General features: G+C 43.0%; 2 protein-coding genes across 7 annotated transcripts in view; both read left to right on the forward strand.

Annotated features, from left to right (window-relative positions):
* galnt16 (UDP-N-acetyl-alpha-D-galactosamine:polypeptide N-acetylgalactosaminyltransferase 16) overlaps window positions 1–12,952 on the forward strand; it is a 29,208-nt gene extending 16,256 nt beyond the window's left edge. Inside the window, exons 7-15 of the mRNA XM_034576930.1 lie at window positions 2,755–2,842; window positions 3,114–3,198; window positions 3,716–3,819; window positions 5,229–5,355; window positions 6,022–6,114; window positions 6,401–6,484; window positions 7,382–7,508; window positions 8,873–8,989; window positions 11,504–12,952. Coding sequence (XP_034432821.1) covers window positions 2,755–2,842; window positions 3,114–3,198; window positions 3,716–3,819; window positions 5,229–5,355; window positions 6,022–6,114; window positions 6,401–6,484; window positions 7,382–7,508; window positions 8,873–8,989; window positions 11,504–11,647 — 969 coding nt within the window. The 3' untranslated portion in view covers window positions 11,648–12,952. The remainder of the gene's footprint in view (window positions 1–2,754; window positions 2,843–3,113; window positions 3,199–3,715; window positions 3,820–5,228; window positions 5,356–6,021; window positions 6,115–6,400; window positions 6,485–7,381; window positions 7,509–8,872; window positions 8,990–11,503) is intronic.
* Window positions 12,953–16,866: 3,914 nt separating this feature from the next.
* numb (NUMB endocytic adaptor protein) overlaps window positions 16,867–18,754 on the forward strand; it is a 39,107-nt gene continuing 37,219 nt past the window's right edge. For 2 of the 6 annotated variants that reach the window (XM_034576925.1, XM_034576923.1), the window contains exon 1: window positions 16,873–17,108. The gene's annotated coding sequence lies outside the window, so the exon portion shown is untranslated. Of the gene's footprint in view, window positions 17,109–18,754 lie in introns of all 6 variants that reach the window. The other 4 variants (XM_034576922.1, XM_034576924.1, XM_034576921.1 and 1 more) reach the window with 4 other exon arrangements.

Genomic DNA, 18,754 nt, shown 5'->3' on the forward strand with positions numbered 1-18,754 from the left:
ATTAAATTCTAGGAATTCATTTCAAGCATTAAAAAGTGAGCAGTGTCTTTGCTGCAGTTTATTCAGAAACAACCCAAACTCGTTGAACGACACTGCACCTCAGTGTTTCGTTCAGATTCTACACAGTGCGATTGTTTTGCACATTGTGTTTCCCGACACTCGTCCTTGTGGCTCTGGGCAGCTCTGACTCATGCAGCTTGCGTTACAGTGTGTCAGTGTGTGTTAGTGTGTGTTACTGTGTGTTACAGTGTGTTAGTGTGAGAGCGCAGTGATGATTCTGCAGCTCCTCGGCTCGGCCGCCCCTGGTCCTGGACTCATTCATCTTCCTGACACCGCAGCCCCGTCTTCGTAAAGGGTTTAGAGAGCAGGATGAGGAGTCACTAGTTCATGCACAGTGTGTGAAATACTGTAAAATCTTCATCTTTAAACTTATGCATGTATAATACATTCTTTTATTAATTACTGGTGGAGGAGTACAATATTTCCCCCTGAAATGTAGTGAGGTTTGTCTGAATGCCAGAGTTGTCTCGAGCAGTTTTCAGACAGAGTTTGTCTTTCAGCCGCAGATTATCTGGGTCAGATGTGTTCATGGCAACAGGAAAATGTCTGTAACAACCAGGTGAAGGGAAAATGTCCGGAGGTCTGAGAGCAGCTTTTTTATCTGGCACTTAGAACACCACTGAGGCAGTGACTGGAGACGTTATGTAGATTTTAAAGGGAACCTCGTTGTTGGGCATAACTCAAGATTCCATGCACTGACAAAACTGTACCCAAACGTCTGCTGGGAAGAAATGAGCGAGCGATGACATTTTTATATCCAAAAGGTCAAATGTCGTTCAGCGTTTTGCACAAGCACTTTTTTTTCAAACCATCACAGGAACAGAAAGGGAGATTGTGACCAAACATTCGATTCAATCAAACGTGTTGATTTAATTCAATATCCCTCAAGATGAAATGCGTTTATCTACAGAAAATGCTTCTTCCATGTTTCTGTTGAGAAATCTAGTGTAATCTGTACCACACACATTCTCTCCACATGTGTGTAATAAGCACTCACAGCTGAGAACATGATGTAAGTCAGAGGTCTGGATCTTGACCTTTAGCTCCAGCTGGACTGTGTCTCCTCTCTTACTCAGATACTGATGTGACATTACTGCGCGATGAAGCAAACTGAGACCTCCGTGAAATCCACAGCGCACAGAACACATTTCCAATTATGTGATTATTGTAAAAATTCGAATCTACAGATTTCATTTTTCTTCTGTTCTGTTCAAAAATTCCTCTTCGCCTGTAAATCGCTGCTCGTCTCGGCCCATTCGTTGAGTTTCTGCTGCAGACAATAGCTCTTAAATTCCTTTCAATGCGACAGTAAATTCATCCGACTGTAAGAGACAGAATCTCACAGTGCGATAAGTTCAGACGCAGAAAGACAGAAGAGTTGGGGGGGGGGGAGGTATTGAGAGATCATTAGTCACATCCATTTTGGACGCGCGGCCTCTTCATGCATTTCCAAATCACAGAGGCTCATTTAAAGCCCAATAAACTGTCTCTTGCTCAAAGCAGTCGAGAGCATCACTTTTAAAAATTGCTCTCTGGCAGGATGGCATTTCACACTCGACCCCCCCCCCCCCCCCCCCCCCCCCCCACCACACCACACACCACACACACACACCACACACACACACACACACACACTCTCCGAGCGCAGAGAACACAAAGTTCAGGACGGGTTCAGATTCTGAGCAGGAATTCAGAGAGGGACTGCTCTAATTGGAAACAGTCGTTTTAGAGTGTCCCGATGCTAAGCTGTTCCCACTACACACACACACACACACACACACACACACACACACACACACACACACACACACACACACACAGATGCCTTATGGGCAAACAGCAGTGTTGGCACAGCCAGACGTCCACAGACAGATGCAGGCAACACTCACACACAAACTCTCCGAGATCAATAGTTCTCTTCTGTGCTGTGTTTACTGTTGTGCTGGTGTTACTTCTGCAGCAGGAGGTAATTTAACAGGTCACAGTTCATCTCTCATTCATTTACGTCCATTACGAACTGGGGGAAGAATGAGGGAGTCTGGCCCACTCACGTCCTCCGAGCTCTTTATGTTCTGCACAGTGGGACCATGAGATGTTGGTAATGTCTCCACGATCTGCTTGTGCACTCAATTTAATGCATTTAATGTTTACTCTGGTTCTTTCTATGAAGTATTTTGCACTGTTCCGGTTTGCACTACTCACAGTCTACCCACCCTGTGCCTTTCGATTGTGCACTGGGTTGTGTTCTTATGTGTGTTTATATGTTTTGTCTATTTATATGTTTACACCTGGGATTAGAGAGAAACAGCATTTCCATCCCGTCTATGTCCTGAACATAATAATATAAAACATGAATTGAGTTAAGCTTGTTTAGTTTGGTTTATTCCACATAAATACACAATAGAAATGCTGTATATGAAAACCACACCCAAATACAACAGAAGAAATAAAATACAAAATCTTCAATACAGGTTTTATAAATATATAATATATATATTATACATGTTACTGTCAAAGAAAAAATTGGATGAATGAATAAAAGAATCTAATCAAATACAGACTTTAACTTTAATGAGTTCCATCATGACAGATCAGCTAGAAATTAACATACCAATAAGAGTGTGACTGTAAAATGTTTAATCGTGTTCAGCCTCTTGATGATAAAGTGTCCGTCCCTCTCCTCCTCTCGTGCAGGACCATACGCGAGTGGTCAGCCCCATCATCGACGTCATCAGCCTGGATAACTTCGCCTACTTGGCGGCCTCAGCGGACCTGAGAGGAGGTCAGGGCACAAAACACGAACCGTGCACAGTAACAGCCGATAACACGCAGCTGCAGGAAAACCCCCCATTTCAAAAATCCATTGCTGCATGACATCATAATCCTCAAAGGATCAACTCAGAAGCCATGAGGCAAATTCCAAAGAAGCAGAGTCAAGTCGCTCTGGGTGTGAAGTTTGTGAAGATAGAAAGTTTAGAGTCACCGGGTTCATTTACAAAGTGAAATCATTAAATTGATGTTTTGTTTCAGTCGTGCTGTGTTTGTTCTCTCAGGGTTCGACTGGAGTCTCCATTTCAAATGGGAGCAGATTCCCATCGAGCAGAAAATGGCCAGAAGTGACCCCACACAGGCAATCAGGTCCGTCTCTTCCTCTCGTTACCGCTCCTCTTCCTCACGTTACCGCTCCTCTTCCTCTCGTTACCGCTCCTCTTCCTCTTGTTACCGCTCCTCTTCCTCTCGTTACCGCTCCTCTTCCTCTCGTTACCTCTGATTTCACCCCGGTGCTTTTGCTTGTTTTTAAGCGAGATTACAGAGAAACTAGAAACTTGATGGAAATGTGTGGATCCAGTTTACTTTTTTCCCACTTTCTTTTAAATTCTGAGATCGTTTTTCAACATTTTCATTGATTTTCTCAGAGATCCATGAATTAATCTCTGGGAAATTGGTTCTTTCTTGTCCCTCCTTTCTAATTTTTTTATTTTTTTTATTGACAAACAAACAAACAAATGGACCGGGGGGGGTAAAAACAGAGGGGATACTAACTCTGATTTGTAGTTTTTCCTCTGGAATGATATGAGGAGCTCACCTGCAGAGTTAGAAAGCTGAGAAATCATCAGGCTTGTGAAAACTGAAATGACTCCTTCGCTCTCCGCAGGACGCCCGTCATCGCTGGGGGGATCTTCGTCATGGACAAGAGCTGGTTCAACCACCTGGGCCAGTACGACACCCACATGGACATCTGGGGGGGGGAGAACTTTGGTGAGCTCACGGATGATACTGAACGTTTACCTCAATCAGAATAATCACTTTTTATTCAAATGACGTCGCTCTCAGAACACACAAAGCTGCCCTGCTGCCAGAGCTCAGACATAAAGTTTAACATTTGATTCTGTCTAATAAAGATAAGTGGATCCGATAAGTTAAGTTTCATTCACAGTTTATACTTTTCTAGGAGTTTTACGCTAAATTCTTATTATGTGAACTTCCTTGAAGGTGCCTATAAGAAGGGAAGGAGATTAGACATTTACTTTACAAAATAAAACCATATTGAATTGGGATATTCAACCAAATGTATATATGTGGTTGTCTCTAAAATTAAATGTCTCATATTTGACGTGTTTTATTGAATATTTTGTTTTCATAAGATGACATTTTTTTCTGATTGGCCAGCTACAGATATCTAACTGTAGCCGACCACTGTATCGTGGTGAAACTCTGGTAAATGCAAGTGTTGCTCAGCTGTCGGTGCTGAAAGAGCCAAACAGAAAATCTAATTCTGTCTAAAATGCTTCATGATTTCAGGTAGAATAACGTTATTATCCTCTGGGAAGGATTGTGCAACGATACTCTGTTGCCCTGACAACGGTTGTGCAGCGTTTACTCGACAATTTTTCGGTTTTGTAGTCGTCTGCTGGCTCGGTTACAGAATGACAGCTCGTATTTGTGTTGTTAATAAAGTTAAAAGAACAAATAAAACGTTGGATGTTGTGCTCAGACGTGGCAGAAGGTGTCGGCTGTGGAGTCCTGACACAGTTCCTGAATATGGGCTGTTAGCATTTCTCTGTGGATTGAGTGTTTTGATACTTTAACTGTATTTATTTTACACTTAGACCTTTGAAGCACATTTATTTAAACAGGAAAACCCAATGAGGGATAATGGATTTGACCTGGATTCCCCCTGGTAGTTTGCGTAATGAGAGAATAATGACTTCTTCAGTTTGGACTAATTTAGAGTCTGTTTGTGAGGCTTTGGAACAAAATAGTGTTTATTCAGAAATGAAAGGTGCTTGTGTTTATTTGTCTTGTTGACGTCGGTGTCTATTTAAAAAGCTGTTTCCACCGACGAGAGCAGATGAGGAGACTGCAGATGCTTCAGGATTCTGCAGAGCTCCATCAGCCTGGGCTGCAAAATAACAAGTGCGTCCTTGGGATTTACAAAGCTGCAGGGACTTCACTTATCCACGACAGCAGCTTTCGTGCTATTGATTTATGGATTATAGTCGATCTGAGGCACGAAAAATAGCAGCTGAAAATGTTCAGGCAGATTCTGGGATTGGTACAAATCAAACCGTGTAATTCAGAGTTGCACAGACAGACAGACTGAGACCACTTCCGATGACCACACGTCTGTATTCTCTGCCTCATCCTCCACGTCTGTCCTCCTGCAGAACTGTCCTTCCGGGTGTGGATGTGCGGCGGAAGTCTGGAGATCCTTCCCTGCAGCCGCGTGGGTCACGTGTTCAGGAAGCGACACCCGTACGACTTCCCAGACGGCAACGCTCTCACCTACATCAAGTGAGCGAACCTGACATCATGTCTGCCGCGCGGCGTGATTACACCAACTGACAGTTCACCACCTGCAAAGACACTTAATCTGTCTGTCAGCGTTAAAATGTTCAAATCAGCTCAGCTCAGCAGGAAGTTCAGGGCAAATTTCACACTTTGTCATTTCGTGTAATTTAACGTGAAAACACTAAATCACTCAAACCTGAAAGAGAGCAGAGTTTAACAAGCTCCTGGAAACAGACCTGTAGTGGACCATGAAACATTTATAGTAAATTAATATGATAGATAGATAGATAGATAGATAGATAGATAGATAGATAGATAGATAGATAGATAGATAGATAGATAGATAGATAGATAGATGTTTATTATACCTCCTGGACACAGATTTACCTCCAATAAACATAAATCCAGCTGAAAATCTGGATGTAGTCTTGTATAAATATCTTGTCTGGAAGATTCTTCCACTGTCAGATTATTTTCACAAGTTTCTCTGTTGTGAAAGAATCCAAACTATCTCGTCTTCACTTGCAGAAACACCCTAGAATTTAAGGAGGGCTCCTGATGGAGATGTTTTTATTGCCGTGTGCGACGCTGTCATTGGAGTTGGCTGCAGGAATGCCAGCAGCACTGTCATTACCACGTCTGAGCAGATGTGTGTGTGTGTGTGTGCAGGAACACCCGGCGGGCTGCGGAGGTGTGGATGGACGAGTATAAACAGTACTACTACTCTGCCAGGCCGTCGGCACAGGGCAAGGCCTTCGGGAGGTTTGTCTAATATACACTCATCCTCTTCTCTCTCAGTATCATGGAGAACGCAGCTCGGTGCAGGTTGCACACGAACTTAGACCTTCACTGATTATGTCTCTTGTGTCTCCTCAGTATTTTATTGCTTGTCCCTGACACTGTAATTTGCACATTGTTTCAGTCAGGAAATAATAAATAATAGAGATATACGTGGTTTTCTCTATGTGTTCGCATCATGGCTCCCTTTCATATTGTCTGTCTGGATGTTGATCTTTGTATCTCTTCATCCTACGTTTGGTTCTCGCAGCATTACCGACCGCTTGACGCTGCGGCGGAAGCTGAACTGCAAACCTTTCCGCTGGTACATGGAGAACGTCTACCCCGAGCTGAGGTACGCTTCCCTCAGGACGTGTGTTCAGACAAATAACCGGCATGATATCTGAGTTTGATTAATGCTCTGTGTCTGATGTGATTGTTTAGAGTTTTGAAGCCCAAAAGGAAGAAAGTGAAAAAAGGGTTAGACAAACTTTTTTCAAAATTTTGCTTTATTTCTTTCTTCTCCATAAACTATTATTCTACCAATAAACAGGGGAACTTTCCCTCTTCAGTGGATGAATGTCAAACACTTTCAGGAGAAAGAACAATGTGCAGAACTTATATTTGAATGTAGGGGCTGTAAATGTGCAGGTTTACATTGGACTCTATGTGACATGTGGCCTTGATGAAATGTTTGATATTCATCACCTGCTCTTTCTCATGCAACAGCAAAGACAACCGTAATTTTCTTGCAAACTCCATAACTAACCCAACAAAATTACATTTTTTACAACAATCAACCGCAACACAACTGTTTTTGTTAATAGATTGTTCACATGTGTTGCTTTTGATTTTTTTTGGAGGCTGAAACGAAGTGGAAATAATTTTCAACCATCACTTCACCTCAAAAGAAAGAGATTTACGGGGGGAAAGGCCCAATCATAAATAGAGTTTGAGTTTCTTCTGTTTCCTCCAGCACAAAATAAACTCACACCCTAAATCCATCTGTTATTAGTTAGTTGAATCTCCCACCTCTCGATCTATGGCTCTTGTCCAAATATCTGTGGTCTCTCAGCTCTGATTGTATATTTTTACAAGTACGTGATGTAGCAATGCAGATTATTCAGTGATGTGACTCAAGTCTAAAAGATCGTTCTGTGTTGTATTGGGACCTTTGGTTGACCCCCCCCCCCCCCCCCCCCCCCCCCCCCCCCCCCCCCCCCCCCCCCCTCTCTGTAAACCGCTCCCTCAGGGTCCCTGAGCAGGAGGCGGTGTCCAGTTTGCTGAAACAAGGCGGTTTGTGTCTGGAGACCCGTGGGAGCGACGTCCTGAGCCTGGCAGAGTGCAGGGGCCTCGGAGGCAACAGGCCACAGTCACAGGTCAGGACTCTCAGGAGACGCAGACTGTGGGTCGCACACTTCAAATCCGAGTCACGGCTGTGAAATAAATGTGCAGGAATTTAGACCTGATCTTAGATATCAGTCCCCCTAAATATACGTGAACCAAGATCAAGATCCATGAAGTAATCTCTGAGAAATTTACAGAAATGTGGGAAAACACCTTATCTTGCAATGTTCAAGACATTTTTTTAAAGATCTTGCGTCCGCACCCTGATGTGGATCTGCACCAAACTTTTCTGGGTTCTTCCCTGATCCGTACTGCCTCCTTCCCCCAAGTTTCATGGAAATCTGTCAAGTAGTTTTTGCGTAATCCTGCAAACTCACAAACAAACACAATTAATGCACCAGCATAAGTATATAGAGAACATCGCATGGAGCTTTGCATAAGCGTGAAAATTAATGACTTACATATGTCATGTGTTTGTATGACTCATTTCTTTAAGTCTTCATTGTGTAATGTGTTATTCTTTTGGTAAATATAACATTTTTTATCAATCCCAGCTTCCTTCAGTTTTCTTATTCTGTTGCCAAAATGAGAAACAACTATATATATTTCTTCTGTTGCTGGGAAACAGGCGAACACATGTTGTGAATCATCTCACGAGGAGCAACATCCTGACCCCTCGTTTAAGTTTAGTCACATTAGTCAACGTTAATCACTGTTACGATTTTACCGTTATATTAATACCGACGCACTTTCCAGCTCTTTATCTCAGTTTGACAGAGACAAAGTGGTTTTTGATTGTCCCATGGGGCGGCACGGTGGTGCAGTGGTTCCCTGTTCGGATCCCACACCTTTCTGTGGGGAGTTTGCATGATCTCCCAGTGTCTGTACTGGTTTTCTCTGCAGCTCTCTAACTTCCTCCCACGGTCCAAGCACATGCAGATTGGGGTTCAGTTTATCAGTGACTCTCAATGGACCATATGTGTGAATGTGAGAGTGATTGGTTGTTTATACGTGTCGGCCCGGTCCAGGTTGTACCCCCCCCCCCCCCCCCCCCCCCCCCCCCCCCTCTGAAAAAAAAACCAAGCAGTATAGATAATAGATCATTTCTTGTATAACCTGTAATATATGAGACCATTGTTCAAACAAACACTGACAATTTCAATTTAGTTTTAAAAAATCACAAATGTCAGATGTACTATTTGTGCGTTTTTAAAGAATGCATGAAACTAAAAGATCATATGAACTCTCATATATACTGTATTTCTACTCTGTTTTTCACTGTCTCCCTCAGTTTGAAAAGTGCCCTTCTGAATAAAATGTATTTATAAATGTTCTTATGTGTCCTCGGACTGTTCATCGAGATGATAGTGGTCATTGTTCTCTCGTGTTTTTGCAGAGATGGGAGCTAATCGAGCCGCTGATCCGACAGCAGGACCTCTGCTTGGCCATTTCAGCCTTCCCCACAGGGTCAAAGGTCAAGATGGAGCCCTGCAATGCAAAAGAGCCCAGACAGGTAAGAAGAAAGCCACGTTGGTCTTTTCAAAAATATCTTTCATTTCACTTTCCGTGCACTTTTGAAAGATTGCTTCTTCCACAAAAGGTTCAAAAATATATAAAAAGCAAAGTGTTGTTTAATCTCTTATGAGAAGAAGAACTAAAGGTTAATGTCTGACGGTGTTCAGGCTTAAATCTTCCTCTGTCAGTCATGTTCAGCAGGTCTTAGCTTTTTCCAACTAGTTGTTTCATTTTGGAATCGAGGGAGTTTATTCGTCCTTGATGTGCCGCTCGCGATGTTGAAGTGAGAAATCAAAGATGTGGAGCTCGGAGACAGACGCCAGGAGGCTGAGTGGCCTCCCTGATGCTGCAGGAAAGAGGAGACGCTGTCGAACAAGCGCTCCCATATCTTCCTAACCCCGCCCCTCCTCATGTCCCATGTGAACCCGTATCGGCCGCCTGCTTGATTCATGACATTGAGGAGCGAGCTGATAACTGGAACCATGTGTATCAGTGTGTGTGGGACTCCTGCCAGCCCGTCCTCTCATCCCTCTGCTGGCCCAGTGCAATCCTCTGAGAGCTCGTTGGGAGCCGGCCAATTAACGAGCAATCAGTTTTAGCAGTGGGAGACGTTTGGCCTCTTTGTTCAGACGTTTAATCCCCTTGAAAGGAAAAAAGTTATTTGTGTTTTGGACTTTGCTCTCTCAGTGAAAGAGTAGAGAAGGGTTTAACTCTTTCAGAAACAAAAGAGTACAAAATGTGAATATATACACGTTCCAGTTTCCCCTGATCACAGAAAAAACGTCTTGAACAATTCAACAACTTTACTTAACTTTTTGTTAATAATTTTTTCGTTTATTCTTAAAAGAACTCCATTAGTTTGGGTTTTACTGACAATAATTTTGTCCAAACCTGGTCTAAATGTTTTTTAGAAGCTTGACCAACAAGAATAAACATAATGAAATATCTGGAGATTCAATACTTGGAAATTCATTGGCACGAAATATCATCTATCTTTCAAGACAGAAAACTATTTAAAGCTTTATTAAAAACACGCTGGTGTCTCGTTCTATAAAAACTTATATCAACTGTTTAATTTTCACTCTTAACATTTAATTTCTCTCTCTCACACACACACACAGACACACATACACACAGACCCACTCTCCCTCCTCCAAGACTTTAAGGTTAACCCCCCTTTCATCTTCGATTTTCATAATGGTATCCATTAATAGCTTAATGGGAAGGGTTTCCTGATCATAGCTGTATTAAAACCTTCTGGAAAGTAAAGTTTTTTCCTGAAAGAACTCAGTTAGTTTAAGTTTCACTGGCAGGATTTTTTCCGATCCTGATCTAAAAGTGGTTTTAGAAGCTCGACCAACAAGAATAAACCCAATGAAATACCTGCAAATGAAATATTTTGAACTTTGGCTTGAGATATCTGTCAAACTCTCTCCAAATGTTTCATATTGACAGTTTTATTTCAAACATGTTGTTGTCTTCCATCAGCTCAGTTTCCCTCTGACATTTCCCTCCCTCCTTCTCTTTGTTCCACACACAAGCACAGATACACCACATACACACACGCAGCAGTACGTTTACAGTATGTGACACACACACACATACGCTGCCACACTCTTAGTCCTGCAGGAATTTAGGATGACCTCTCCGCACTTTGATAAGCCTCCACGTGGCTCATGAAATCTGCACTGGGCGAACCTCTCACTATTTAATCAGCGAGCTTATAAACACATCACTTAAATATATGGTGATTTGGTCTGTTGAGGGAACACGATCGCTCAGTCTCTTTCATTTCGGTTTCACGTTTCTTGTCGAACTCGCTCTGACACTTTTACAAACAGCGACTGAACCCCGGGGAGTCTCTGTGAAAAGCAATATTCAATTTATGGAGCGTCAAAGTTGTTACTCAGGGAAAAACATCACAATATAATAAATAATATAACAAAACTGAAGATAACACGTCTGAATCGCTTCAGAGCAAAAGGGAAAGGGTGAACTTAGGCTGAATTAATGATAACTGTGTAAATATATTATTCTATTTTCGTGTTTAATCTTTATTTCTGTGCCATTGGAGGACTAGCAAAGTATGAATTTTATTATACACCTGTTTTTACTGTGCATGTGACAATAAATCAAAGAGTATTGAAGGTTAAAAGAATATCAAGTGAACCAGTGAGTTACCTTCCACCACAGCTGAACCCAGTAAGCTGGAGAACATTCGTGGCACATTTGATCAGAAATAACAAATAGTCTCTTCTCCTGTGTGCTGGCAGGCGGCCGTGCACTGACGCTCGCTGGATGATTTTTCCACTGTGAGAGCAGCAGATCAATCATTCATGTGATTACTGTAATCCAGGTCTGACTCAGTCCATTTCTCACTTACTAACACGAACCCCATGTGCCGATACACGTCGCTTACGTGCCGGCAGTGCAACAAATCAGAGGAGGCGTGAGGACGTCAATGTGAAGCTGTGCAGCTGACTGACAGTTTCCCGTTTCTCTCTCCCTGCAGAAGTGGAAGCCAAAGGGCACGGCTCTGCAGCACATGGTGAGCGGCCTCTGCCTGGACAGCCAGACCCCGGCAGGTCCTCTGGTCGTCGCTCAGTGTCTCCCCCAGATGGCCAGCCAGTCCTGGGAGCCGCAGATCATCACCTGAGCCACTGGGACGCAGAGGAGGGAGAGGAGCAGATTGTGGACCCAACCTTTAGAGGGACTCAGGGGGTGAAATCTGCTCTGTCTGTCTCTCTGCTGAGGGACGAGAGGACTGAGAACTGTATTTTTGTGATGTCAACTTCAAGCTCCTGCTCGCTGTGACGAGAGCGTCAGCGTTTTTCTAAAGGCCTCGCCGAACGAATCATCTGAGGTCTATGGTGTGCAGTGCTTCATCCTTCGAGGATGCTGCAGTTCTTCTATGTATTCTAAGCTTTTCACTGAAAACTGTTGCACATCTCACTTTTTAATTTCTGTGTCTTTCCTGGTCAACAATCTGCTTAAGATTCGAGTAGTGTGGGTCATCTCAGAATGAATGAGTGCAAACTGTACGGGAGCAAATGAGTCCAAGTCTTGGGTTGAGGCGTGTCGGGCACGTCCGATGACTGCGTGGACCAGGGCAGCTTTATGTACAGCCAACTACAATCTGAGCTTTTCAAAGCACCATGCAAAGCGCCATCAGGAACATTATTTATTGTTTTGCATGGTCGGACCCAAAGAAATTATTTTTTTTTCCTGTCTCTCTTTAATGTTTTATGTAAATATTTGAAGCAGACGATGGCTTGGTTTCTGTGTGACGTACTCTCTATGTCGTTTGAAGAATAAAATGTCGTAACAATGAAATTATTGCTCTCGTCGTCAAGTTGTAACCAAAGTGTCTGGATTGCCCCCTGGTGGCTGGCTGCAGTGGAGGTCATAAACCCAATCTCCTCCATGTTAGCAGATGGGACATGGATCAAACTGGTGCACGTCAAAGATTTTTGTCTTTATTTTTCTTTAATTTAGCAGGTTTATATTTCATGGTTTTTAACTTCCAGGTTGATTATGTGTGTAATGTAATCAAGGCATCGTTGACTCCATGTTCTATATGCGGACTGCATGAGGTCCAGAGCCTCCCCCCCAACAGTTCCCAGCATGCAGTTCCCCTTTGATCAGCCTATCACATGACTTCATAACCAGTGATGTCAACGTCTGTCACTGGCCACCGGGACGACAGTGGACTCCTTCCATAACTTTGGAACCATCGTCTGCTCCAGAGACGTCTTAAATATTTCTGACATCACCTCACAGAGCTGTTCGGGACAATACCTCAGCAAGTTCCCTGTAATTCAGTCCGGCCACTGCTCTTTTTGTCTTATTTTTCTCCATCATGAACAACAAACATCTGGTTTGACTTTGTAAAGGGGGGACAGACTTTGCATATTTCCCTGAGTCATGGATTTCAAATCGTAAATAAAACGACTTAATGCTTCACCCGGCTCTTTATTGCGCTCTTACCCTGCAATGCTACCTGGCTTGTTTTCAAATCTGGTATTAGCCTGTTATTTTCCTCATTGCGTCTCATACTACCGTCAAATTGTTGCTGTTTAAAAATTTACCTGCAGCTTGTTTTTTATATCTTTGCCCTTTTTTATTTTCTGCTCAGCCTCCCGTTCACAATGGCCCTGTGTTTCCTCCACAGCACTTCAGGGATTTAGTAATGGCTCGTTATTAGGGCACATTCAACGTGCTGCATGGGAATAACAGGGTCCTCACAAAATGTGATATGGCTGCATTCAGTGTCAATACGTTCATCAACATCTGAGGCTGAGTCCTTTAACACAGACCAAAGCTTTTAGAAACAGCAGCTTGTTCCTCTTCTTCTTCATCTTCTTCATCTTCTTCATCTTAATCCTTGGTCTGCACTCAGGAGTGAGGTAGATGGTGCCTGGTTAGAGGAGCCACGAGTGATTTGTTCATTTTACGATATTAAAACCTGGCATTGACAAGGACGTGACATCAGGGATGAAGAACTGGCGTCTTTGAGTCACCGTCTACACGATGTCTGCAGCCATCTGCACATTAGCTTCTGGGTGCATGCACACTCCTCCCGTCACAGCCTCTTCGGGCTAGAATGAAATATTTCAACATGAATTAGATTAACTGCGATGGAGTTTAGCTGACACGCTGATGGTCTCCGGGGGATGAGACATACTAATGACTCAGGTTAATCCCTGACTTTTTTATTCAAAGCCAACATCAGGTCCAACTTTCTACTTTAGTTCATGGCAGGATGTCTCTGAAACTAATGACTAACTGTGTCTCTGAGATTACTGCTAATAGAACGCTAACATTATCTGCACTGTCCTAAGTGGCTCCCGTGTACCTGCCAACTCAAGACAGAGGAAGAAGATTTGATTTAGACTGAGCTAAGGCTGCCTAATTGACTTATGGACACAGAAATACAGAAACAAAGACATGCCACAGTAAACAAGTAAATAAGTATATAAATACAGAAATAACCCTTTTCAATCCGAAACTGTATTTTGTTTTTCATTTAGTTATGTATTTATTCATTTAATTATTTATCTATTTACCAATTTAGACTTATGTTTATGTTCTTGTCCTTCATACAAAACATGCCTGATTTGCAATGTTGAAGAAAGTGAGAAAATAAAATCTTGGATCTGACTGTAATGGCGCCTTCCTGAGGTGCTCCCCGACCCCTCCAAAAATATTCATGGGAATCAGTTGAGTAGCTTTTTGCATAATCCTTCTGAAAACATGAAAACAAATGTAGCATCAGGATAACATTGAAATGTCAAAATGAGCCCCTCCAACAATACCTGAGCAGCACAGGCCTCGTGATGCAGATTCCATTGGACTGAGCAGGTGCATGTGACAAGTGGACACTGTGTTTGTGTTTGATGAGCGTCACGTTCCCCCAGGAGAGACTTTATTAGACTTAATGAAGACTCTGCAGACCCAGACATGTGTTTTCATTCAGTCTGACCGATGAGACATCTGCTCAGGTTGAATTCTGGCTGTGGACTTGTCCAGATAAACGTCAGGAATGAGGGAGTTTTACTGCGCTGACAGTTGAAATCAAATGAACAGGAGGGTGATGGACGTGTGTCACAGTTCAAACCGTGAAGACGCTTCTGGGGTAATAGTTTAATTTTGTGTTAAAATGTAAATGTTTATGTTTTCTTTGCCATGCTGCTTCTTATTCATGTCAGATTATTAGACAAACACACGGTGACCACAAGGGGGCAGGATATCATAACAGATGCGTGAGGGGCCGTCAGTGACATGTTGTGCCTCTGACCTGGGCCGCTTGATGGATGACAGCTTGTAAACAAAGGAGTCATAAAGAAGATTGGGTTGGAGAAGATTAAGAACGAAAGCAGGGCGCCAGAGAAAAGGAGAAAGATCTTTGTATATGTGTGTGTGTGTGTGTGTGTGTGTGTGTGTGTGTGTGTGTGTGTGTGTGTGTGTGAGAGACACAGATTCACAGCCGGTGCAAAGGAAAACATTGGCATCACAATCAGCAGGATAACCGGCTTGACAACTTTGTTCACCAAGGTTTTCTCTCTCCTCTCTGTTGGTTTTGTAACCTTCCCGAGCCACACAACATGCTACACTGCAGATTAGCAGGCCTCAGAGCTATGTGAGGAATGCAACTTAATGCTGATAAACTTGTGGCCTTTCAAAGGGGCCAAGGTTTCATCATCATCAGGGGGAGGAAGAGGAGGAGGAGGACGAGTGGGGGTGGACGTGGCAGAAACTGGACAAAAGACAAAAGAGAAAAGTTTTCAGATGCAACACAGTGAGCGTTCAGTCATTTAAACGTGTTAGGCATGGTTTGCCTGACAAGTGATCATTACTTCCAAGATTATTTGTTTGCAAACAGGACGACATTAAGTTTATGGTGTGATTCAAATTGGCTTCAGTCACTGGTTCAGGCTTATTTGCATATCAGCCAGAGGTAGAATATAACGAATGGAATCAGCTGACTGACAGACTCTGGAGCACGGGGGAGACGTGCAGACAAGTACATGAACTCCCACACTGCACCTGAATACACGTCACACTTCTCATAGTACAGTTCTCATTGTGTCCAACATTTGATCAGTTTGAGTTACAAGTTTTCTATCAACTTGATGTCAACCAAAACACAAAATGTGATGTTGTAAGAAGCGTCCAGTTTTGATACAGGTAGTTTTTTTTAGGGAAATGCCCCAAAAGATATAACTTTGGTTCGTTACATGTGAGGATGTAAGAGAATGACAGCTTTTCTTAGTTATATGTGATAATACATTGTCGTTTTATATTATTCGTTGGACAAAAAAAAGACATTTGAAGACATCTCCTTGGGAAAATTTGGTTTTTGCTCTGCTGCTCTCGAGGGTTTTATAAAAAACACTGTGAAAAGTCCGGTTTTGATTCAGAAAAAAAGAGTAAAACAAATTGCCGCCCATTAAATATGAAGATTTAAGAGAACGACAGCTTTTCTTACTTTATATGAATATATTTTAGCTTTATAGTACTGGTTGGACACTTAAAGACATATGAAGACGTGGGAAATTACACTTTTCTATTCTTTTTTATGGAGGAAATAATAAATAAACCAATTCTCAGACAAAGAAAGAGTCCAGTGGCTGAAAGTAGCACATAGTGCTTTGCAGCGCTGCAGGATTTTGAATAAACGTCCAGTTTTGATACAGTTTTTTTAAGGAAACTGCCCCGAAAAAGATGCAGTTTCCGCTCATTAAATATGAGGATGTAAGAGAACGACAGCTTTTCTTCATTATATGTGATAACAAACTGAAAACATTGTGGTTTTATAGAACTGGTTGGACAAAAAAAGACATTTAAAGACATCACCATGGGAAAACTAGAGAATTTAGATCTTTGCTTTGCTGCTCTGGATGAAAAGTCCAGTTTTGATTCAGGGTTTAAAATAAAAAGACATTTGAAGACTTGGGAGATTATATTCTATTTCTATTCTTTCTTCTTTTTCATTGAGGACATAATAAATAAAAGTTTGTCAGTTAAAGAAACAGTCCAGTGGCAGTGAGGGGCATCAGTGTTCTGCAGCTTTTGATGATTCTTTAATTTTATAGGATATTATATAAGATGATTTTATAAGAAGCAATAAAAATTCCAGTTTTGCTTCAGGTTTTAAAATAAAAAGACATTTGAAGAACTGGGGAAATTAGATTCTATTTATATTCCTACTTCTTTTTTTATAAATAAGTGTCTGTCAGTTAAAGAAACAGTCCAGTGGCAGTGAGGGGCATCGGTGTTCTGCAGCTCTCGATGACTCTTTAATTTCACATGATGTTATTCCAGATGGTTTTATTCGATAAGAAAACGCAGTGAAGTTCGGATCCCGGCTGAACGAGCGGTCCATCGATCACCTCCGATCTGCTCTCGCGGGCCAATGGGCGTCCTCGGGGGCGGTCCGTTGCTAAGGAGGAAGTTTGGTTGAGTCCCGGGGCAGCAGCCATTCAGCGGCGGTGACTGAAGCGATTGGACTGCGAGCGGCTCTGCCTGCGCTTTCTGTGGAATTTGAATTATTCCGGCCCGGCACGGTTCGTGATACCGCAGGTGACGGCTTCAGCGGGGCGTCTTCTGCGCGACAGGTACGTGCTGGCCCCCGTGGAGCGGCTACTTCCACCAGCTTCCCCCCCACCACACACCCACCCCCCCCTCCGCTGCAGCACGTTAGCTCCAGCGGGCTAAGCGGCACTAGCACCCGGTTGTTTTTTTTTTTTTCTCCTCGGATGCGGCACACGCAGCTACGTTAGCCCCGTGGCTCTGTAGCTCGCATCAAACCCGGGTTACATGGCGTTTAGCCCGCTCGCTAACCCGACTAGGTGCCCGGGTTGGGTCCAGTGTGAGCCGGGGGGACCTGTCTGCCCCTCGCGGCGGCCGGAGAGGGTCTGTTTCTGCCCCTGACGCCCGAGCTAGGTGGGTCAAGCTGGTTAGCTAGCTAACGTCAGATAGGAAGCTAACGATCCTCAACTTACCTGGTTAAGGGTTAGGTTGGGAAGAAACGTGACGCACTGGACTGTCACTAACTTTGGGTTAATCTGGGTTTCACACTGTTTAACCCTCAGTTGACATCATGAGAGAGAGAGAGAGAGAGAGAGAGAGAGAGAGAGAGAGAGAGAGAGACTAATCAGTTAACAGTTGATTTTAAGTTGATTAAAAATGAGCTATAATTTAAAGAACACAGACAGCTCATACATCCAGCAGCCAGACGTCAGATTACCCTGCATATCTCACCTATGACTCACAGCCACAATACGCTGGGGATTGGTTTATGATAATGTGATAATGGAGCCTCACATTCTCTTAAATGGTAATAATGTCATGTCCCAGGACCGTGTGGCCTGTGTGAGAGAGTTTACTGCCTGGAAGCAGCATCAGTGTGAAGATGTACATTCTGGTCTGTCGTCCCTGATCAGACACTGGTCAGGTTATACCCCCCCCCCCCCCCCCCCAACTTCACTAAGGTGGGCTCCATGACAGACACAGCATCTCACACATCAGGGCAGAAACACCCTGTTTGTTGGGGAGCGACCACACTTGGATGACCTCAATATTGTTTCGTGGATTTGATTCATTATGTGTATGCTACTGTTTTTGTCAGTGGAGAGACAAGGAGACGATTAAACACTAAAACTGCTCATTGTTTTGCTTTAAAAATAGTAAAACATGCCCCACAGACCAATATAATGTCTTTATATTGCTTATTTTACCCACCAAACAATCCAAAGCCCAAATATATTCAATGGACCTTCATGGAAAAGCATCAAATCCAAACATTTGAGACCCTCAACCCCACAAATGTTTGGCATTTTACTTATAACCCCCTTGAAACAATGCGGATTCATGTTTTGTTTATCCACTAATCGAGTAAATAGCTTGTTACTTAAGCTCTAACGGCGACTTAGCTTTGCTCTATTGTTTCTATTTATGGAGTCAGTACCAGGAGTTTCCTTCACATTTGGAAATTGTTTACGTCTTCTGGAAAGGAATTTAATGATCCCTCCCATACAACGAGAGACAAGTGAATTGGGAGTGTCTTTATTTTATTTCCCCTCATATTTTCGAAGTAACTCATGGTTTAGTTCATCTCTCAGAATGAGGGCCATAGGATTGGCTCTCTGCCACCAAACCCACTGTGCAAGTTTGTCAGCTGTTTTTTGAGAGAGAGAGAGAGGGGGGGGGGAGAACCCCACGAGCAAGTCCAAAGCATTGGGATTCAGACTTTGGAGAAACT

Source organism: Hippoglossus hippoglossus, chromosome 22, assembly GCF_009819705.1.
Source record: "Hippoglossus hippoglossus isolate fHipHip1 chromosome 22, fHipHip1.pri, whole genome shotgun sequence".
Classification (NCBI taxonomy): Eukaryota; Metazoa; Chordata; class Actinopteri; order Pleuronectiformes; family Pleuronectidae; genus Hippoglossus; species Hippoglossus hippoglossus.